Source organism: Mya arenaria, chromosome 7, assembly GCF_026914265.1.
Source record: "Mya arenaria isolate MELC-2E11 chromosome 7, ASM2691426v1".
In the NCBI taxonomy this organism is placed as follows: Eukaryota; Metazoa; Mollusca; class Bivalvia; order Myida; family Myidae; genus Mya; species Mya arenaria.
Window position 1 is genome coordinate 30,086,709 of NC_069128.1, and position 24,508 is coordinate 30,111,216.

The 24,508-nt window shown below is 36.6% G+C and overlaps 1 protein-coding gene across 1 annotated transcript in view; it reads left to right on the forward strand.

The window, feature by feature from the left end:
• LOC128241060 (adhesion G-protein coupled receptor G6-like) overlaps window positions 1-24,508 on the forward strand; it is a 42,411-nt gene that overhangs the window by 10,346 nt on the left and 7,557 nt on the right. The window contains exons 4-14 of the mRNA XM_052958045.1: window positions 4,286-4,373; window positions 12,801-12,932; window positions 14,089-14,266; window positions 14,677-14,825; window positions 15,509-15,610; window positions 20,059-20,204; window positions 21,299-21,451; window positions 21,804-21,898; window positions 22,862-23,118; window positions 23,627-23,799; window positions 24,198-24,347. Coding sequence (XP_052814005.1) covers window positions 4,286-4,373; window positions 12,801-12,932; window positions 14,089-14,266; window positions 14,677-14,825; window positions 15,509-15,610; window positions 20,059-20,204; window positions 21,299-21,451; window positions 21,804-21,898; window positions 22,862-23,118; window positions 23,627-23,799; window positions 24,198-24,347 — 1,623 coding nt within the window. The remainder of the gene's footprint in view (window positions 1-4,285; window positions 4,374-12,800; window positions 12,933-14,088; window positions 14,267-14,676; window positions 14,826-15,508; window positions 15,611-20,058; window positions 20,205-21,298; window positions 21,452-21,803; window positions 21,899-22,861; window positions 23,119-23,626; window positions 23,800-24,197; window positions 24,348-24,508) is intronic.

The window sequence follows — 24,508 nt, forward strand, 5'->3', positions numbered from 1 at the left end:
CAGTCATGTTTCGTTAGTGTGATAAGTATGGTTTACTAAAAGGGCCGTAACTGTTAGGCCCTGTATCAGTCATGTTTCGTGAGTGTGATAAGTATGGTTTACTAAAAGGGCCGTAACTGTTAGGCCCTGTATCAGTCATGTTTCGTGAGTGTGATAAGTATGGTTTACTAAAAGGGCCGTAACTGTTAGGCCCTGTATCAGTCATGTCTCGTGAGTGTGATAAGTATGGTTTACTAAAAGGGCCGTAACTGTTAGGCCCTGTATCAGTCATGTTTCGTGATTGTGATAAGTATGGTTTACTAAAAGGACCGTAACTGTTAGGCCCTGTATCAGTCATGTTTCGTGAGTGTGACAGGTATGGTTTACTAAAAGGGCCGTAACTGTTAGGCCCTGTATCAGTCATGTCTCGTTATTGTGATACCTATGGTTTACTAAAAGGGCCGTAACTGTTAGGCCCTGTATCAGTCATGTTTCGTGATTGTGATAAGTATGGTTTACTAAAAGGACCGTAACTGTTAGGCCCGGTATCAGTCATTTTTTGTGATTGTGATAAGTATGGTTTACTAAAAGGGCCGTAATTGTATTGCCCTGGCATATGGTTTACTAAAAGGGTCGTAACTGTTAGGAGACGTGTCTTCTCTGTATTACTCTATGTTTGACGCTGTAGGACTGTAGGAGACATGTCTTCTCTGCATTACTGTATGTTTGACGCTGTAGAACTGTAGGAGAGATGTCTTCTCTGTTTTACTGTATATTTGACGCTGTAAGACTGTAGGAGACGTGTCTTCTCTACATTACTGTATGTTTGACGCTGTAGAACTGTAGGAGACGTGTCTTCTCTACATTACTGTATGTTTGAGGCTGTAGAACTGTAGGAGACGTGTCTTCTCTTCACTGCTGTATGTTTGACGCTGTAAGACTGTAGGAGACGTGTCTTCCCTGTATTACTGTATGTTTGACGCTGTAGAACTGTAGGAGACGTGTCTTCTCTGCATTACTGTATGTTTGACGCTGTAAGACTGTAGGAGACGTGTCGTCTCTTCACTACTGTATGTTTGACGCTGTAGAACTGTAGGAGACATGTCTTCTCTGTATTACTGTATGTTTGACGCTGTAAGACTGTAGGAGACGTGTCGTCTCTTCACTACTGTATGTTTGACGCTGTAAGACTGAAGGAGACGTGTCGTCTCTTCACTACTGTATGTTTGACGCTGTAAGACTGCAGGAGACGTGTCTTCTCTTCACTGCTGTATGTTTGACGCTGTAAGACTGTAGGAGACGTGTCTTCTCTTCACTGCTGTATGTTTGACGCTGTAAGACTGTAGGAGACGTGTCTTCTCTTCACTGCTGTATGTTTGACGCTGTAAGACTGAAGGAGACGTGTCGTCTCTTCACTACTGTATGTTTGACGTTGTAAGACTGTAGGAGACGTGTCTTCTCTTCACTGCTGTATGTTTGACGCTGTAGGACTGTAGGAGACGTGTCGTCTCTGTACTACTGTATGTTTGACGCTGTAAGACTGTAGGAGACATGTCTTCTCTGTATTACTGTATTTTTGATGCTGTAGGACTGAAGGAGACGTGTCTTCTCTGCATTACTGTATGTTTGACGCTGTAAGACTGTAGGAGACGTGTCTTCTCTGCATTACTGTATGTTTGACGCTGTAGAACTGTACGAGAGGTGTCTTCTCTGCATTACTGTATGTTTGACGCTGTAAGACTGTAGGAGACATGTCTTCTCTGTATTACTGTATGTTTGACGCTGTAGAACTGTACGAGAGGTGTCTTCTCTGCATTACTGTATGTTTGACGCTGTAGGACTGTAGGAGACATGTCTTCTCTGTATTACTGTATGTTTGACGCTGTAGAACTGTAGGAGACGTGTCTTCTCTGCATTACTGTATGTTTGACGCTGTAAGACTGTAGGAGACGTGTCTTCTCTGCATTACTGTATGTTTGACGCTGTAGGACTGTAGGAGACATGTCTTCTCTGTATTACTGTATGTTTGACGCTGTAGAATGTAGGAGACGTGTCTTGTCTGCATTACTGTATGTTTGACGCTGTAGGACTGTAGGAGACATGTCTTCTCTGCACTACTGTATGTTTGACGCTGTAGAACTGTAGGAGACGTGTCTTCTCTGCATTACTGTATGTTTGACGCTGTAGGACTGTAGGAGACATGTCTTCTCTGTATTACTGTATGTTTGACGCTGTAGAACTGTAGGAGACATGTCTTCTCTGCATTACTGTATGTTTGACGCTGTAGGACTGTAGGAGACGTGTCGTCTCTTCACTACTGTATGTTTGACGCTGTAGGACTGTAGGAGACATGTCTTCTCTGTATTACTGTATGTTTGACGCTGTAGAACGGTAGGAGACGTGTCTTCTCTGTACTACTGTATGTTTGACGCTGTAGGACGTAGGAGACATGTCTTCTCTGTATTACTGTATGTTTGACGCTGTAGAACTGTACGAGAGGTGTCTTCTCTGCATTACTGTATGTTTGACGCTGTAAGACTGTAGGACACGTGTCTTCTCTGCATTACTGTATGTTTGACGCTGTAGAACTGTGAGAGGTTTCTTCTCTGCATTACTGTATGTTTGACGCTGTAAGACTGTAGGAGACATGTCTTCTCTGTATTACTGTATGTTTGACGCTGTAGAACTGTAGGAGACGTGTCTTCTCTGCATTACTGTATGTTTGACGCTGTAAGGCTGTAGGAGACATGTCTTCTCTTCACTACTCTATGTTTGACGCTGTAGGACTGTAGGAGACGTGTCTTCTCTGTACTACTGTATGTTTGACGCTGTAGGACTGTAGGAGACATGTTTTCTCTGTATTACTGTATGTTTGAAGCTGTAGAACTGTAGGAGACGTGTCTTCTCTGCATTACTGTATGTTTGACGCTTTAAGATTGTAGGATACGTGTCTTCTCTGCATTACTGTATGTTTGACGCTGTAGAACTATAGGAGACGTGTCTTCTCTGCATTTCTGTATGTTTGACGCTGTAGGACTGTAGGAGACGTGTCTTCTCTGCATTACTGTATGTTTGACGCTGTAAGACTGTAGGAGACGTGTCTTCTCTGCATTACTGTATGTTGGACGCTGTAGGACTGAAGGAGACGTGTCGTCTCTTCACTACTGTATGTTTGACGCTGTAGAACTGTAGGAGACGTGTCTTCTCTGCATTACTGTATGTTTGACGCTGTAGGACTGTAGGAGACATGTCTTCTCTTCCCTACTGTATGTTTGACGCTGTAGGACTGTAGGAGACGTGTCTTCTCTGCATTACTGTATGATTGACGCTGTAGAACTGTAGGAGACGTGTCTTCTCTTCACTACTGTATGTTTGACGCTGTAGGACTGTAGGAGACGTGTCTTCTATTCACTACTGTATGTTTGACGCTGTAGGACTGTAGGAGACATGTCTTCTCTTCACTACTGTATGTTTGACGCTGTAGAACTGTAGGAGACATGTCTTCTCTTCACTACTGTATGTTTGACGCTGTAGGACTGTAGGAGACATGTCTTCTCTTCACTACTGTATGTTTGACGCTGTAGGACCGTAGGAGACATGTCTTCTCTTCACTACTGTATGTTTGACGCTGTAGAACTGTAGGAGACGTGTCTTCTCTTCACTACTGTATGTTTGACGCTGTAGGACTGTAGGAGACATGTCTTCTCTTCAGTACTGTATGTTTGACTCTGTAGGACTGTAGGAAACATGTTTTCCGTACTACTGTATGTTTGACGCTGTAGAACTGTAGGAGACGTGTCTTCTCTGCATTACTGTATGTTTGACGCTGTAAGACTGTAGGAGACGTGTCTTTTCTGCATTATTGTATGTTTGACACTGTAGGACTGTAGGAGACATGTCTTCTCTGCATTACTGTATGTTTGACGCTGTAGAACTGTAGGAGACGCGTCTTCTCTGCATTGCTGTATATTTGACACTGAAGGACTAATAAATTTATGAAATATGTTTGACAGCGCAATGAACAGGTCCTGATGAAAGTTGGAGAATATATTGAACTATATTTTGTTAAAAATGCCTTTCTGAAATGTTTTACTTAATTGTATTATGTTCTTAGTAAATATTCTTGAAGAAAACAACCGTCAAACAGCTTTTAATTTAATTATATTTATTTTTATAGAACCATTATTCAGAATTTCAACTGAATGTCCACTTACGTCATCACGTCGACAGTTACCGGCTAGGAGACGACTTCATACGAAATCCAAATTGCCTGCATGTATGACTGTTTTATACCCATTTTTTTCAGATTACTCTGAACGATCGAGATATCGTCACACAATCAAATCCGAAAGTTGCACCATATTACATAAACGTGACATTACCGCCGTGGGAAAGTAAGTACCCCATTTCTTATACGTTATTTAGCAGTTTTATGTTTAATTTTGCACAGGCTGTCTATCCTAACACATAATTCATTTGTTTACAAATATAACGTGCTGTTGTACTATAACTAACATATGAGTCTTTTGCATTTTACAAATAGCTATACGGTTTATGACCAGTGTTTTGTTCTTCTTGCACAGACTGTCTATCCTACATTTACTTATTGTGTTATCTTTGCACAGACTGTATAATTTACATTTACTTATTGTGTTATCTTTGCACAGACTGTTTAGTTTACATTTACTTATTGTGTTATCTTTGAACAGACTGTCTATCCTACATTTACTTATTGTGTTATCTTTGCACAGACTGTCTATCCTACATTTACTTATTGTGTTATCTTTGCACAGACTGTTCATCCTACATTTACTTATTGGGTTATCTGTGCACAGACTGTCTATCCTACATTTACTTATTGTGTTATCTGTGCACAGACTGTCTATCCTACATTTACTTATTGTGTTATCTTTGCACAGACTGTCTATCCTACATTTACTTATTGGGTTATCTGTGCACAGACTGTCTATCCTACATTTACTTATTGTGTTATCTGTGCACAGACTGTCTATCCTACATTTACTTATTGTGTTATCTGTGCACAGACTGTCTATCCTACATTTACTTATTGTGTTATCTGTGCACAGACTGTCTATCCTACATTTACTTCTTGCGTTATCTGTGCACAGACTGTCTATCCTACATTTACTTATTGTGTTATCTGTGCACAGACTGTCTATCCTATATATACTTATTGTGTTATCTGTGCACAGACTGTCTATCCTACATTGACTTATTGTGTTATCTGTGCACAGACTGTCTATCCTACATTTACTTATTGTGTTATCTGTGCACAGACTGTTCATCCTACATTTACTTATTGGGTTATCTGTGCACAGACTGTCTATCCTACATTTACTTATTGTGTTATCTGTGCACAGACTGTCTATCCTACATTTACTTATTGTGTTATCTTTGCACAGACTGTCTATCCTACATTTACTTATTGGGTTATCTGTGCACAGACTGTCTATCCTACATTTACTTATTGTGTTATCTGTGCACAGACTGTCTATCCTACATTTACTTATTGTGTTATCTGTGCACAGACTGTCTATCCTACATTTACTTATTGTGTTATCTGTGCACAGACTGTCTATCCTACATTTACTTCTTGCGTTATCTGTGCACAGACTGTCTATCCTACATTTACTTATTGTGTTATCTGTGCACAGACTGTCTATCCTATATATACTTATTGTGTTATCTGTGCACAGACTGTCTATCCTACATTTACTTATTGTGTTATCTGTGCACAGACTGTCTATCCTACATTTACTTATTGTGTTATCTGTGCACAGACTGTCTATCCTACATTTACTTATTGTGTTATCTGTGCACAGACTGTCTATCCTACATTTACTTATTGTGTTATCTGTGCACAGACTGTCTATCATACATTTACTTATTGGGTTATCTGTGCACAGACTGTCTATCCTTCATTTACTTATTGTGTTATCTGTGCACAGACTGTCTATCATACATTTACTTATTGGGTTATCTGTGCACAGACTCTCTATCCTTCATTTACTTATTGTGTTATCTGTGCACAGACTGTCTATCCTACATTTACGTATTGTGTTATCTGTGCACAGACTGTTCATCCTACATTTACTTATTGTGTTATCTGTGCACAGACTGTCTATCCTACATTTACTTATTGTGTTATCTGTGCACAGACTGTCTATCCTACATTGACTTATTGTGTTATCTGTGCACAGACTGTTCATCCTACATTTACTTATTGGTTTATCTGTGCACATACTGTCTATCCTACATTTACTTATTGTGTTATCTGTGCACAGACTGTCTATCCTACATTTACTTATTGTGTTATCTGTGCACAGACTGTCTATCCTACATTTACTTATTGTGTTATCTGTGCACAGACTGTTCATCCTACATTTACTTATTGGGTTATCTGTGCACAGACTGTCTATCCTACATTTACTTATTGTGTTATCTGTGCACAGACTGTCTATCCTACATTTACTTATTGGGTTATCTTTGCACAGACTGTCTATCGTACATTTACTTATTGGGTTATCTGTGCACAGACTGTCTATCCTACATTTACTTATTGGGTTATCTGTGCACAGACTGTCTATCCTACATTTACTTATTGTGTTATCTTTGCACAGACTGTCTATCCTACATTTACTTATTGTGTTATCTGTGCACAGACTGTCTATCCTACATTTACTTATTGCGTTATCTGTGCACAGACTGTCTATCCTACATTTACTTATTGTGTTATCTGTGCACAGACTGTCTATCCTACATTGACTTATTGTGTTATCTGTGCACAGACTGTCTATCCTACATTGACTTATTGTGTTATCTGTGCACAGACTGTCTATCCTACATTTACTTATTGTGTTATCTGTGCACAGACTGTTTAGTTTACATTTAACTATTGAGTGTATCTAATACTGGTGTAGCTAACTTTCTATATGTAATATATTTTGTTTATATCTATGGTTTTCAAACGGTCTTCTGGTTTTGTGTTAACCTTTGTATAGTCTGTCTAATATACACACACTTCTTGTGTATATGAGGGCAATTAAACATACGTTTACTATTAGTGCGTTCAGTCACAACATTTGTAGTATTATTCGCATGTATATAATTATGTTTAATTACTGAACATTGACACACAACCCCACTTCAGCCTGTGTCTTCCGGCTTGGCAATTTATTGTTAAAACAATTATCAACAACCCCAAAAATCTATGTAATACTATATATTACATTTATTTTCCAGTTTCTTTTAATACTTTAATTCATATTCTCACCAAATATAATGAGAGATTATTAAAATAATATACGTATTGTTTGAATGAGCTTCGTATCTTATTGTTAATGTAGCTAGCATTATTATAATTTACACTTTATATATAATCACACTTTCCATCTTACGGGCAACCAAATGGAAACAAATCGGGTACTCGACACTCGACGCCTCTTGAGGTCTTCGGCCTAAGCAAAACTTTAAAAGGCGTCGAGTGTCGAGTACCACTCCAGAAGGTCGGTCTTTGTAGTGAAGTGAAGGATGAGACATAAATTTATACAGGTCAACTGTTGTCCTTGGTTACAGAGGTCAAATCGTCCACTTCTCAAACGGTGGGGTTAAGAAAGATAAGTGGGTTGTAGGGTTTTTGGTAATTTATTAATAGAACTTTCTTAACATAGAAACTGTGCATAACTGTATAGAGTTTAATTCAAAGGTGGACACGTAGTTTCCTTCACTAGAATTATCAATGTTATTTTCTCTTACCACTCCATGTGGATCTTGACAATGAGGATTCCTTGGGTTCCAGCTGTATCTTCTTTCACAAACTCTTCTTTGGTGTAATTATCTTCACATCCCATGATCAGTTTGGTAGGTTTGTATCTGTTGGATGATACAAAGTCAGAGGCATCCAAAAGCGAAGCTTTTTGGTATACAAGTATGAATAATTATACAACAGATTTTTATTAATTTATAATGTATTGCTCTTTTACCGATGGTATTTCATGGTCACTCCGACAGATCATTGTATTATTCAACAAACATTAATATTTTCTAAGACGTAAATTACCTTTGGTGTATACAAAATAAATATCATTGGTCAGACGTGTTTAAATACTTTGAATGTCGCTGAAATATCGTATAATAGTTACGTAAGTTTGTTGAGGCGTATTATAAATGCAGTTATTTATCATACAGAAATGGAATTGTACGTACTAACTTTGATATATTCCTCTTTTTCTTTGTAGCACTTGCATACCGTTTTTTTTACATTTACTCGATAAATTCCTTCTTTCCCCTTTGGTGCTAACAATCATTTCCGATCGATGGGTGTGTTCGCTTTCTAAATATAACTGAGTAGGGGGATCCGTAGAATATGCAAGAGAATGCGGATTTGACAATCTCAAAATAAGCAACTGTGTACATATGTCCAGTACAGTGTTCATTTAATATTCAGCACATTTATGAGCATACGTTTCCTATAGCGTAACTACTAAAATGCAGAACTGTGTTTGCAGAAACCTTTATGAGCATACGTTTCCTATAACTCAGCTACAAGTATGCAGAATTGTTTCTGCAGAACCATTTATGAACATACATTTCATAAATCTCAGCTACTTGAATCCAGCATTGTTTATGCAGGAACATTTATAAACATATATCTTCAGTAACGCAGCTACTAGAATCCTGATTTGTTTCTGCAGAAACATTTGAGCATACATTTCCTGCTGCGTATCTACTAGTATGCAGAACTGCGTCTGCAGAAACATGTATGAGCTTTTATTTTCATTCTACTCCCGAATTGCTTCTGTAGAAACTTTCATGATTACACAATTATAATAACGAAACGACTAGTATGCAGAACAGCTTCTGCAAAAACATTTATGTAAACACATTTCTAATATCGCAACGACTAGTATGCAGAACAGCTTCTGCAAAAACATTAATGAGAACACATTTCTAATATCGCAACGACTAGTATGCAGAATAACTTCTGCAAAAACATTTATGAGAACACATTTCTAATATCGCAACGACTAGTATGCAGAATTGCTTCTGCAGAAACATTTGAGAATACATTTCCTACAACGCATCTTCTGTATGCAGAACTGCGTAAGCAGAAACATTTATGAGCATTCATTTTCATTCAACGCAGCTACTAGAATCCAAAATGGCTTCATTCTACTCAAAAAGGCTTCTGTAGAAACTTTTATGTGCATACATTTCTAATAGACTAGTATACATAATTGCTTCTGCAAAAGCATTTATGAGCATCCATTTCTATTAACTCAACGACTAGTATACATAATTGCTTCTGCAAAAGCATTAATGAGCATCCATTTCTATAAACTCAACGACAAGTATGCATAATTGCTTTTGTAGAAACATTTGAGCATACATTTCCTACAACGCCTCTACTAATATGCAGAACTGCGTATGAAGAAACTTTTATGATCATTAATTTACCACACAACTACTAGTACGCATTTATAGGTAAACATTTTATCTAACGCAAATATTAGCAAACAGACCTGCCCATGCAGAAACATTCAGGGACATAGCTTGCTATAACGCAGTTACTTTAAATCAGAATTGCCTCTTAAGAACAATCATGAGCATACACTTGCTATAACGCAGCTACTAGAATTCAGAATTGCATCTGTAGAAACATTCATGAGCATACACTTGCAATAACGCAGTTACTTTAAATCAGAATGGCCTCTGTAGAAACATTCATGAGCATACACTTGCTATAACGCAGCTACTAGGATTCAGAATTGCCTCTGTAGAAACATTCATGAGCATACACTTGCTATAACGCAGCAACTAGGATTCAGAATTGCCTCTGTAGAAACATTCATGAGCATACACTTGCTATAACGCAGCTACTAGGATTCAGAATTGCCTCTGTAGAAACATTCATGAGCATACACTTGCTATAACGCAGCTACTAGGATTCAGAACTGCCTCTGTAGAAACATTCATGAGCATACACTTGCTATAACGCAGCTACTGGGATTCAGAACTGCCTCTGTAGAAACATTCATGAGCATACACTTGCTATAAAGCAGCTACTAGAATTCAGAATTGCCTCTGTAGAAACATTCATGAGCATACACTTGCTATAACGCAGCTACTAGAATTCAGAATTGCCTCTGTAGAAACATTCATGAGCATACACTTGCTATAACGCAGCTACTAGAATTCAGAACTGCCTCTGTAGAAACATCATGAGCATACACTTGCTATAACGCAGCTACTAGGATTCAGAATTGCCTCTGTAGAAACATTCATGAGCATACACTTGCTATAACGCAGCTACTAGGATTCAGAATTGTCTCTGTAGAAACATTCATGAGCATACACTTGCTATAACGCAGCTACTAGAATTCAGAATTGCCTCTGTAGAAACATTCATGAGCATACACTTGCTATAACGCAGCTACTAGAATTCAGAACTGCCTCTGTAGAAACATCATGAGCATACACTTGCTATAACGCAGCTACTAGGATTCAGAATTGCCTCTGTAGAAAAATTCATGAGCATACACTTGCTATAACGCAGCTACTAGAATTCAGAACTGCCTCTGTAGAAACATTCATGAGCATGCACTTGCTATAACGCAGCTACTAGAATTCAGAATTGCCTCTGTAGAAACATTCATGAGCATACACTTGCTATAACGCAACTACTAGGATTCAGAATTGCCTCTGTAGAAACATTCATGAGCATACACTTGCTATAACGCAGCTACTAGGATTCAGAATTGCCTCTGTAGAAACATTCATGAGCATACACTTGCTATAACGCAGCTACTAGGATTCAGAATTGCCTCTGTAGAAACATTCATGAGCATACACTTGCTATAACGCAGCTACTAGAATTCAGAATTGCCTCTGTAGAAACATTCATGAGCATACACTTGCTATAACGCAGCTACTAGAATTCAGAATTGCCTCTGTAGAAACATTCATGAGCATACACTTGCTATAACGCAGCTACTAGAATTCAGAATTGCCTCTGTAGAAACATATATGAGCATACACTAGCTATAACGCAGCTACTAGAATTCAGAATTGCATCTGTAGAAACATTCATGAGCATGCACTTGCTATAACGCAGCTACTAGGATTCAGAACTGCCTCTGTAGAAACATTCATGAGCATACACTTGCTATAACGCAGCTACTAGAATTCAGAATTGCCTCTGTAGAAACATTCATGAGCATACACTTGCTATAACGCAGCTACTAGAATTCAGAATTACCTCTGTAGAAACATTCATGAGCATACACTTGCTATAACGCAGCTACTAGGATTCAGAACTGCCTCTGTAGAAACATTCATGAGCATACACTTGCTATAACGCAGCTAATAGAATTCAGAACTGCCTCTGTAGAAAAATTCATGAGCATACACTTGCTATAACGCAGCTACTAGGATTCAGAACTGCCTCTGTAGAAACATTCATGAGCATACACTTGCTATAACGCAGCAACTAGGATTCAGAATTGCCTCTGTAGAAACATTCATGAGCATACACTTGCTATAACGCAGCTACTAGGTATCAGAATTGCCTCTGTAGAAACATTCATGAGCATACACTTGCTATAACGCAGCTACTAGGATTCAGAATTGCCTCTGTAGAAACATTCATGAGCATACACTTGCTATAACGCAGCTACTATGATTCAGAATTGCCTCTGTAGAAACATTCATGAGCATACACTTGCTATAACGCAGCTACTAGAATTCAGAATTGCCTCTGTAGAAACATTCATGAGCATACACTTGCTATAACGCAGCTACTAGAATTCAGAATTGCCTCTGTAGAAATATTCATGAGCATTCACTTGCTATAACGCAGCTACTAGGATTCAGAACTGCCTCTGTAGAAACATTCATGAGCATACACTTGCTATAACGCAGCTACTAGAATTCAGAATTGCCTCTGTAGAAACATTCATGAGCATACACTTGCTATAACGCAGCTACTAGAATTCAGAATTGCCTCTGTAGAAAAATTCATGAGCATATACTTGCTATAACGCAGCTACTAGAATTCAGAATTGCCTCTGTAGAAAATTCATGAGCATACACTTGCTATAACGCAGCTACTAGGATTCAGAACTGCCTCTGTAGAAACATTCATGGGCATACACTTGCTATAACGCAGCTTCTAGGATTCAGAATTGCCTCTGTAGAAACATTCATGAGCATATACGTGCTATAACGCAGTTACTAGAATTCAGAATTGCCTCTGTAGAAACATTCATAAGCATACATTTCGTACAACGCAGCCACTAGTATGCAGAATTGCTTTTGCAGAAACAATTATGAGCACACATTTCCTATAAAGCAATTGCTTGTACGCAGAATTGTGTCTGCTGAAAAATGTATATATTTCCAATTACGCAACTACTAGTATGCTACGAATATATATATTTATTGATCTGCACATCATAATCTTTTTCGTTTCTTTTTAATTCGAAAAGTGTCATCAGGTCACACTCCAGAAATTGACTTGTATTCTAATTACTTCACCCCAATTTACGTACATCGCCATGCTATTGGCAAAACGAACACACTCATACTCTTTAACTTAATAAAATGATTTATCGTAACAATTTATTAAATCATCAAAATCTTCTGCAGTGAAAATTATGCATTCATTTTAAATGTTACTATTTAATTGCAGTATTTGTTTTGTATATTTTTAAAATAAATGTAAAACAATCATATTTAAACCCTTATTATACACTTTCACTTTAAATTGTATGAATTACAATTACAACATATGCCTGCTCCAGTAAATAGTTTTCGGCTTGATTTGATCTACGACAACATTATGCGGTCCGCGGGGTACTATACCTTTGGCTTGTACAATATCAACCCTCCACAGTCCTACAAGCCATCACCGCCAGTACTTGTACGATACTCAGGTAAATATTTGCAGACTATCATATAGTCCATTCCATAGGTGGCATTATCGGGTAGGGATGATGCAATTGCTTAACTGCCATGTTTTCAAACCAAAAGCGTTTTTTACCACCCCTGACCAATACTGCCAGCTATTGTCCATCTATGACCTGTGTAAAAACAAATAATGATCCCCAATATAATTATCAGCCGAGAGTCATTTTCAGCTCATCTCTTTGTTGAGGAAAAAGGTCAAGTTATAATCATAGCCGTTGTGTCTTCGGCGTCGTCGTCATTGTGCAAATGGTTTAAACTTTACCATAACTCAATGTCATGCAATATATGTTAGGGACATTCCGCACATGTACAGCAAGGCCCACAACTCTGGCCTAAATAATTGTCAAGAAATGCGCCTTGATAGTTTGAAAAAGGTCGTGCAAACACTTTGACGGAGCAATTACTTTATAACCAAGTACGTTCACATGAAACTTTGTACACATGCTAATTGATAGGTAATGCTTATATGTAGCAAAGGCAAGTTACTCTGGATTTTTTTTATAATTGTCAAGTAAATGCCTCACGATACTTTGAAAAAGTCATGCAAAGAAATAAACTTATCCAATATAACCATTCAGAAAATCACATGATACTTTGTTCACATGTTACTAATAACAATAAATATTTGTGAATGAATGTCCATACCTCTTGCTTTAATATGTGTCGAGTTACGCCCCTTATTGACTGAAAAGAATAGACGAGTGCTTGCGTTCGTTCAACGGATACATTGTTACACAGAAAAAGGCACTCTCGTGTTGTTATTCTATATAGCATTACCGGCCTATGATAAAAAGAAAAGTGACCCCTATGTATAGAAGTTTGACCCTCGAATTGTACGATGTGATTAGAAAAGCGCCTAACACGAATTATCTTTTCAATTTTGCGACATTGAAATTCCTTGGGTTTTTTAATGTTTCGCCGGTATAATGCTGGGAGGTACGAATCGACTTTAAAATGAAAAGGTTATATTGTCTTCTGGAATTTGTCACCACGTTATGTTTGTAAATCATACGAATTCATATAAAGATACTGAATATACTTCAATTGATCCAAAAAATCTCGTTTTCGTTACAGAATCTGAATTGTACATATATGTAGCCTACATTGATTTCTGGCCGTCAGCGTTTGAAAATTCGGGGAAACTGTCGATGTCCATGATGCACAAGTTTAATCTACTCAAAGATGAAAACATACCTAACATAATAAACGCGTACACAGGAGGGATGTATAATGCGTCGATTGTGCCGGCTGGACTTGGGGCAATCGCATCGGATTATAGAGGGAAAATCGAATATGTCAGGTAAGTTAATGTTGTCATTCATCTTTAGAATTTGGGCTATGTATTTGCCTAGTTGTGCGCAATTGTCGTACAATGGTGCCCGTTGTAACACAATATCGCATCCACTGTTAAGTCATGGTCTGCCCACGTGGTTAACCCTTTTGTAGACGGACTTCAATATCAACAACATACCCTTGAAAATCAACATGCCTGAAACGAGGCATGTGCCCAATTATTTGGCGAATTGGTATAAAGAACTACAGAGTTCCCCTCTTACATTAAGAATAGGCCTTGACCAGGAACTGTCTCGGCATTATTAATTTACAGCCCAAAATAAACATTTCAGTATAGAATTGCATTTTTGCACCGTTTAGTTAGTTATTTTATTAATCCTTATACGTCTTATTATGTGTTTAATATATGTATTTCAGCTCACGGACTTTGAAAATGCGAATATTTGTTGCACCAAGGGACGCATCAACAGATCTTGAACAAGTTGTTTTGCAAATTGTCAAGAAACATTTAAGGACTTCGGCTAGAAACATAGTTAATCCTGATACTTTAGTAGTTCGGAGTACAGGTAAAACATATGGGTTTGTTTAATGGTTTTAGTTAGTCTGAGTTCAAAAGAAAACATCGGAGATTGGTGGCAGCCCAGTTGTCGTCGTTGGTTTATACATGCAAAAGCTTTAACCTTGGCCTAAGCACAAAACAATACATGATATTCTAATAATACTTGAAAAACGTGTTGCTAAGCGGATAATCGCAGGTACAGCTAGGTATATAGCTCTGACTTGAATAATTATGGAGTAATGCTCCTTATTTGATTGCCAAACAAGAACAGGTGATCGTTGTATTTCGATCCGCAGCGCTCTTGTTTATTTTCAAAATAGTTACCGAATGTGTATCTAACTTATTTGTAGCTATTTTGTCAATTATTCGCTCAGTTGTGTTGAAAAGGCTACGATAAATGGAAAATATATTGTAAACAAGGACATTTAGTACGGCTTTTAGATCATCTGGTTTAAAATTCCAATACTTCGCTTATGAGGTTAGAAACTTAAATAAAACAATGAAACTACAGGAACAAGCTCAGTGGCCAAACTATATAATAAAGACCCTGTTTAAAGGCACAAGGCTAGAGCCTAACATTCACTGGACATACAAACAACACAAACATACCACACACGCATCAACATATCTAAATGAATACAACTATATAATATGTCAATTAAAATACTTGTTCGTCTGTCTGATTTTCAGTCACTTGTCCACTGACCGTTACACACAGAGATGGAAGGGTTATAACGTTCCAATCAGTACGAATTGGCGACCAGACATTTAGCTGGGAACGTTGTTATCCAGGTAACTTTATGCCGTAAATTATTGTTTGCAAATATATTTAATGTTTCAAGGTTTTGAAGCAACTGTTCAGCGGCGATGTTAACCCCTGCAGAGATCCACGACAACTGTTGATCAAATAACGTTTTGGGAACATCAAACTTATCTGAAAACAAATGCTAGGACTGTTGGTGCGCCACTTTTTTTATTTAAAATAAACGCGAAATGCCCACTAGGCGCGGTAACTTCAACGGCGACTATAAACCAGTTTGATCTGCTAAGATTGACTGGTTTCAACCATAAAAATTGACATTTTTATCGGTTCAAAAATGCAATTCGAATTGACTGACAAGTAGGTTTTGCTTTCTTTCTAAGCAAACAGCAGGATGCGTCTTGTGTGGTAATGTCATATCTGAGTGTTATTTGCCATTTGGTATACAGTGGAAACCTGTCTCGAATTTAACGGGACCGTCGATACAACTTCGAGCAAACGAGCCATATTTGACCAAAGAAATCGATTATCGAAAATAATTGGACATCAACAAAATTATGGTCAAAATTGATTCAGATAAAATGGAAAGAGACTTTATACACTTCATATCGTAAAAAAAATAAAATAACTTTTGGCCCATAAAAACTATGAACAATCTTAGCTAAGAGGGCATGAATAACAATATAGATAGACAGAAAGCGTTTTATTACTATGCTTCAGTTAAATCAATATATATATATATATATATATATATATATTTCCGTTTAAAATGTCATATTATTTGGAAATTAGCAAGAGCGTTACTTTTGAGGCGCTTGAGCATCTCTTTGTAATCTTCTTCCATCGGAATGGTATATAAAATACCTTCATATCCATCTTCTCAAAACATTAGTACGGGTAAGGTCTCATGATGTTGTTCTATATTTGATGTAAATAATGACTGATTTGTCTGAATACAGTAATTGTAAAATGCTGGGAATCTAGATATAGACGTTTTTAGGAGTATTTGTGTTATTTTTGGCGAATGAGTACCCGAATAATCGCGTATGAATGTGTATAAAAGAAAATCGATCTTCGGTCAATTCGGATCAGTAACCATTTCGGCTTGGTCCAAATCGGCCTAATTTAATTTTTTTTGTAAATCGTATCAATTCAGAATGCAACTTTCAAATCAAATCACTGAAATGTAAATATAGTCAATGCTTGTCGTGTTTTAGCATGACCCCTGTACCAAATAAATGACATCTTCATTCCCAATAAGCCCTTATATTCCACCATGTGTATTTACTATCTACATGTAGGCTGAAGTAGAATCGTGTTATATTTCTTCAAACAAATAAACAATAATTATTATAAAATGTTTTTTTTCTATTCATTTTTGAAAAAAATAAAAATATTTAAACAATATCACAGACATGTAGTAATGGACGAGGCTGAATTTGTCACTAGGTCGATAAGGACCTGGCCGAAATGTTAACTGGGCCGAATTAACCCAAAATCTGCCTACATCTGGGCAACTGTAACCGTTTGCAAAATCCCAAGTGCGAGGTTTACGACTTATCGAGATATGACCGACATGTACCAAGGTTGTCAGCTTATAATCAGAGTTAATTATGGGAAGGATGTATTTTACGTATTCCGCTAGCAATGTTATGTACTGATAAGATCGTTTTAATTGCACCACTAGGGTTGTGCAAACGTTGCCATTGTGCAGTGATATCCAACTTGTCAATCATTTACTTTGTGTTGGTTCTCGTTTATTGGTATGAATAAATTAGTTACATAGTGAATCTAGAATCTGATAAATCAGAGTTGACATAAAACAACATTTACATGTCAATAATCTATATCGCTTAGAGCAGCGACGTCACAACAATAAGAGTTACTTCCCTTTGTGAGTTTCGTGAATATTGGTTTTGTGAGTTATGCAACGTAAGAGTGGGTACCATTTATTACAATCTGAACTACACACGCATAACATTAATTGGTTGGAACGAACGTTTTAATTTTAATCAATAATATGATGATTAAACATATGGGAAAATATAACAAACACAAAACAACACAATTTGATTTGAACTTGATTAAAAATTCAATTGAGCCTGATTAAACTTGCTGGTTATCGGCAACTTGAGTAATGTTGCCAGTTATCGGCATCTTTATTTCCTAAGGCATACTGTGTGGGATTTTTATAGTTTCAAACAATAACTGTATCATATCTTTGAAAAGTTTTTGCATTACTCTGAATTGTATTTCTACGTCTGCAGATACAGCTGGGATCCCTAATCGTAGTACTACTTGGGTTTTACCAATTAGTTTTATTATTATTTGTTTTATTTTTAAGTTTCCTCAAGTTAATGCATACTTTAATAAGATTTACAGGTTACGTTTTTACTTTATTCGGGACTCTTGGGATAAGAACCTGTTTTAACCCCCAGTGAAATTGACATTTTATTTACCGTTCCAAGGCGGTTCCTAACAATCCTTGATAAACTCCCCTAGATGTGGAGTTTTGTGTTGTTAATCCATATTTCTTGTTTGTGATTGTTTGTTTTTCTGTTCTATGTCATTGGCGTTGACCCTGTGCCATTGCACGGTGTTTATGTTTAAACTTTCGACTATTGGAGTTATTTCTGTAGTTTTTCATATAAATATTGAGTAACCCTGCCTGTTATCGGCAATTTGAGAAATTTTGCCAGTAATCGGCAACTTGGGTCACCTTGCCTGTTTTCGTCAACTTGAATAATCTTGCCAGATTTCGCAACTTGTGTAACCTTGCCTGTTTTAGGTCTACACCTTATATTCATTGTGTTTGGTTGTTTTCTTTATACTTGTTTTTAGTAACAAATGTGTTAAATATAAATATATTATGATTGCTTTAACGAACAATCGTCTGACCTAGTATGCATATTAATTGTAGATAAACAAGAAACAATTATATTTCGAAATTACAATTTATTTTTTTACATTTGTTTTCCAATATCGTTGTCAAAATGAAGGTAACTTTATATCAGTTTCGAAAATATTGACAATATTTAAACACAAGTCCAGTATTCGCCAAGTTTGTACTTTTTTATTCTTTCATTTACACATTTTCCTCCTATCTTCTAAATCATGATTGGATATTTGTGAAATGTGGTCGCCTGTATACTTAACCATTATGTTGCACGACCAGTATGGTTCACTTTATTGTGATATGGCTCACAAATAATTTCAAAAGTTTGGCATGGGTTGTATTTCCTAACACAAATTACAATAAAGTAGTTCAAAGCTCTCTTCCTTAATAAAACTACTTAATAGTATAAATAGTATGCGGTTGATAACGCAACTATTTATAATTTAATACTAAAGCACAATCAATATTTTCACTATTTTCCGGCTGACAAGTCAACAAAAAACTAGCACAATAATACGCTCATATCTGTTTCATACACAGTACATGGTACCACACGATGCGCAGCGCGTGTCATGACCTTCATTCATTTGATTTATTGTTCGCGATTTATTTTCGACAATACTCGATCATCGTTTAGTCATATTGAGGGTTTGTTGCCTTTATATTTATATGATTTTTCTCTCAAAACAGTTTTATTCTTCCGGCCACCAGTCACCATGGATATGCTATGCATCTTTGTTTGGCAGCATCACTACTGTAGCAACATTTATAAGTAGTTTAAGTTGTGTCTACACAACTCAGGAACCGTTTAAATTACTCAAGTTAACTTGGAACACATGTTACAAGACACAATACGCCCATAACTCTGTATAATTGTAGAGTTGCACCCGTTTTTCGACTGTACAATTCCAATTCCACAAAAAAGCATAAGTACCAAAATTATTTTTTCGCTTTATATGACAAATCGTTTTTTGTCAGTTTTGTCAGTTGCACAGCCCAACAATAGACTATAGGTTTCTTTTAAAAACATTAAATAAGAAAAGTGACATTTTGAAGAACATTGGTTATACAGTATGTCAAACACACATTAGTCTTAAACTATACATGTTTACGTTTCATTTTCGGAACTAGCGTTTTCATATTATCTCGTTTTCATGAACAATTATACAAACTTCGGGCGTCAAAAAATGTAAACATCACATATTGCTCGTTGTAAGAACAATAACATCTTTCATGAGGAGTGAGCTTATTTAGTTGCATCACTGTGCATTACACTAAATTGAACCAAAAAGTAACTCGTTTCTTTAAATGGGAACATAATATGATGCCGTTGCCCCATCGTTTGCAATCCGGGTAAACATTCCAGTTAACACTTCACAAGTACATGAAGCATAAAATGTCCCGGGGATATCCAACAGTGCCATCATCCATACAATGCAGGATGTCATATGAAGACGAATACATTTAAAATATTTGTTTTGTTCAAACTCAAAGTATTCAATGATCCTTAGTTGAAGTTTAGGCGTTTTGGCTTGCCCTTTTCGTCTCAATGATATAATAAAATGTTTTTTATTCTACTTTAAGAAAATAAAGCCCTCGCTACCGCCGAATGTAAGGGGAATTACGACGATGGAGCAATATTGGATAATATCAGGCTGGCCGATGGTTGCGGAGTTGTTCCAGCGTATAATCAGTCAACTAGTACCGAATTCCTTAAAAATCTGTCTGAGGTATGAATTGTTAACAACATGTTCACTGGCACGGAATACCTTAAAAATATGTTTGAGGTAAGAAATCTTTCACAGTGTAGTTATGACTGACATGTGTACAACAGTTCCCCATCACCGAAGACCTTAAGTCTAGTCAGAGGTATGGTTTGCTCGTCCGGAAGTTTATATTGCTCGAGTCTTCGGAATCATTCCTTATGGCGTACTAATTGATAAAAATAGAAGATCGCTCATATAAGATGGTATTAATAGTATTGCGCATTATTTTCTTCAAACAAACAAGCAGAGATTGCACTTGTTTATAATTTAAATAATGTTGTCCTTTCGATGGATATCTCTTACCATTTAAGCTCGTCTGTTTTTCGTAGATAAAGTTCGGGTATTGGTATAGCTTTAATGTTGTCGGCGTCGTTAAGTGCATACACTATAACCTCGTCCTTTACTCGTAAACCGTTCAAGATATTCAAATTCAACTGGGTACATATGTTGCCAAGGATAATATGCACATGCATAGCAAGGCCCTTAACTCTGGTTTTAATAATTGTTGAGTTAGACACATTTTCGATTGGAATATAACGGGTTAGCGTTGACTTCCACTCAACGGCGCTAATATGGGTGGATCCTAATTTTCACGGGCTTCAAAAGAGGGACACTTTACAGAGGTAGATCATTAGAGTGGCCTAACTACGGAGGACTGGGAAGGGGGCAACTTACAACGCCCGACGCGCCCGAAACCGAACAATATTGGCTGAAAACGTTGTATATGAGATTGTGGTACCTCCTCTGATAAAAGTTTTGCCAAAATGGTGCATTCTTGTGTATTATATCATGTTGACTTTTAAAATCAAAATGATAATTTTAGGTAGGCGCGCGGTTGAAGCACCCATCCCACCTTGTTTCCGCTAGTGTGTTGCATTACGAAGAATGCAACTACGTGTTCTTGCCATGTTATCATCAGCAATACGCCTGTTATTTGTATTTATTTTGAGTCCATTACGTTAAACCTCTCGGCTGCATTTTGTAATCTTTCTAAAAATAAACAAAAGTTAAAGTATATACAATTAACTAATACGCCATATAAACGGCATGCATTGCAGACAGTATTTGACAAGCAAAACTTCAAGAATATTTTGAACACCACCGTGAAATTGACAGATCCACGGGTCAACTTAACAGAAGCAGATATAATTTATGTGGCTGATATTCTTTACCACTACCTGGATTTTGACATTAGAAATACTTCGTCGGAGGTATGAGTGCGGTGTTGTTTTTCTACGTTTTTGAGTGTTTCTTTCACTGAAATAATGATGCGCAATAATTTCAAATCATGGATAACGTCAAAAACGTTTCGTAAGAACATGGCAATTTTAGTTGGAATTATTTTGTATTATCTTTTCTTAGTTGTTTATTTGACTTTACTCTTCGAATATATCTTGATCTAAATTACATAAAATTACACATTATATTGTTTATATTGGTGGTTTGTGGCGAGATGCTCAATTTCCATGAGGTTTGAAGATCGAATCGACCTGAGATACAATATAAGGCTACTGAGCTTGTCCCTGTAATTTCTATTGTGTTTATTTTGTTTAAATACGACAGGTTATGGACTATGTTTTGAGTATAGCTAACAACATACTTCAAATCAACCCGGAATCCATAGACCTCGCTCAAAAGATAACGAGCGCAGGAAATACGTAAGATGTGAATTATTTCATATGTAATAACATTCTAGAGATCACCGTATTTGAATTAAGTTAAACAGTTTGTTAAAAAGCTATTTATCAGTGTTAATTACTCCCTTAATAGTAACTGCATTTTTACCTTATTGTGTTTGTTAAACAAACATCGTTATGTAAACACTACCAAGCTCCGAATGAAACGGGACAATAATAAAATATTTGAATCGTTTACGGAGAATAGTCGAAAGGTGACGAGCGTTATCGGTAAACAGCGTCGTCACATGATATGATTAATTCAAGAACTGGTCGGACGAACACCTATGCACAATCTTTCGGGAAAAACACTCGGTTAACAAGTGAAACTGAAAGTATATAAATCTAAAACGACTGCAATGCTCTTTTTACAATTTTTTTTTATACCTTTTAATAACCATACTAATCTATATTTTGGCTGGTCACAGGTTATAACGTGTTCTTTTTTACGAGACAGGTATATATAGTTTAAACACTTAATTCAAAGTAAAACTTAATGTAAAAATGGCATCCACTCGCTACCTTGTGTACTTAATACTCCTACATTTTTGTACCCGAATCCTGCGTAACATATACTGTTTTGAGAGTTTCCGTACCGAAAAATGCAAATTTTGAGTTTCTGCATACCGCGTACCGTGTTCCTACTTGAGTGCCAATTTTTCGTTAAAAACATGAATACCGATCGAGCGGGCGAAATGAAAATAAAAATATACTTTTTGACTTACTTTTAAATAGGAGCAGCTGAAACAGAAATATTATTACCAATATTATTGATATTAAGAATGACTATTCTGATCAATAATAACGTTTTTTTTCAAGTAAATGCAATTTTAAAGGAATGCATCTCAAGAAGCATCCATTTATATAAATGTATAAGCATTATGTTCAATTTAGATGATGTAGAAATGCATTTACCTTAAGGTAAGATCTGCTATTGTATTTCAGGATTATTCGTTCAGTTGATGACCTAACGAATCAGGTTCAACTATCCACCAATGGCTCCTTGCAGTTTATTCGAGACTCCATTGTGAGCGAGATTTGGGATCAAAATGGATCAGGTGACCTTGTAATTGGAATAAACCTTAGCAATACGACGGGTACGGCGATAAATAAAGACTCTATTTCATCTGTAAAAAGACCGGATGACGTTGATATTCCGACTGCTGAGACAACTGTTTACCTGGGGGAGAATTTGGTTAAAGGTAAATTGTTGTTTAATGTTAAAATGTCTATGAAGGTTGTTAGATATTAGTACAAAATTGCTTATTTTGGAAACATTAAATATCATAGAAAGTGTTGTTGTAGTATCCTTGTAGTTCTCACAGTATTGTTAAACGATCCCGTAAACATTCAGCAAAAAAACTATAAACACATACGCGTGACTTTATATTATGTATAATTATGCATTACCGTTTGAGGAGACATATTTATCATACATTTTAATAAACTAGTTTAAACCTTCAGTGTATTAATGATTGACTGACCGTTGAAAGGCAGTAATCAAAACTGTTGCTAATAAATATATATCGATGCGTGTGCGGCGTGTCTGTGATGTTTTGTCTGTTTTTTGTGTACGGTCTGTGTATCTCGCTTAGTGTCTGTTGGGCTTTGACCTTTGCCTTTAAACAGGGTCAACGAAAATGAGTGTCTCCTGGGCTTGTCCCTGTAGTTTTCAATGTTTTTGTAATGATGTGTTTTCTTCTTTGCCAGGACATGTGTCAAGGCTCACTTTTCACATTTATGCAAAGACGGATCTTTTTTCAACCGCTGGAAATAGATTAAAAATTAACAGCAAAGTTGCCGCAGCCAGATTAACAAAGAATGGTAGAGACATTGTACAGTTGGGAAATGATTCAGTTACGATTGTGTTTCAAGTTTTGGAGGTTTGTTTTACATATTTAGTTAGCGAAGCAATACATCAAGAATATAGATAACATTAAAAATATTAATGATTTTTAATAGGAACCAACATCAGTATTCTTAAGTACTTTGTCTTTGAAACAACGTAAATGAACCTGCCCTGTCATTGCTTTATATCTCATGCCTTTTGGAGGAGGATCTTTTTCCGAACGATTTCCCGTAATATGAATGTCAAAAACTTGAGTCGTTTGCCTTTAAGAGGTGGTATACATTAAATTTATATTTTATATAGGCCAGGTTTGTTTACTAGAAAGGCGAACCCGACACTGTAAGAACAGTTTGATGCGAAGATACTTTTTATAAGAGTAAATGTATTTTGATCGTATTATCAAAGGCAAAAAATATTTACTCCTATATTTAGGACCACAATAACCCAGTTTGCTCCTACTGGGATTATTACGCAGACGAGGGTGCAGGCGGTTGGAGAACTGATGGATGTTCTATGACGTCATATGTCAACAATACTGTGGTCTGCAAGTGTAATCATCTTACAAACTTTGCAGTGTTAATTGTAAGTTTTGCGTTTTAAAACTACCCTAGTTGATATTTCCTGTATCTCTGACAATTCCAATGAGTTTTCAGGTTCGTGAATATCGCCCCATGAACTTTCATTGTCTCGTATTTATGTCCAGTGTGTAAATATAAAATTATTATATTAACATTATTAAATTG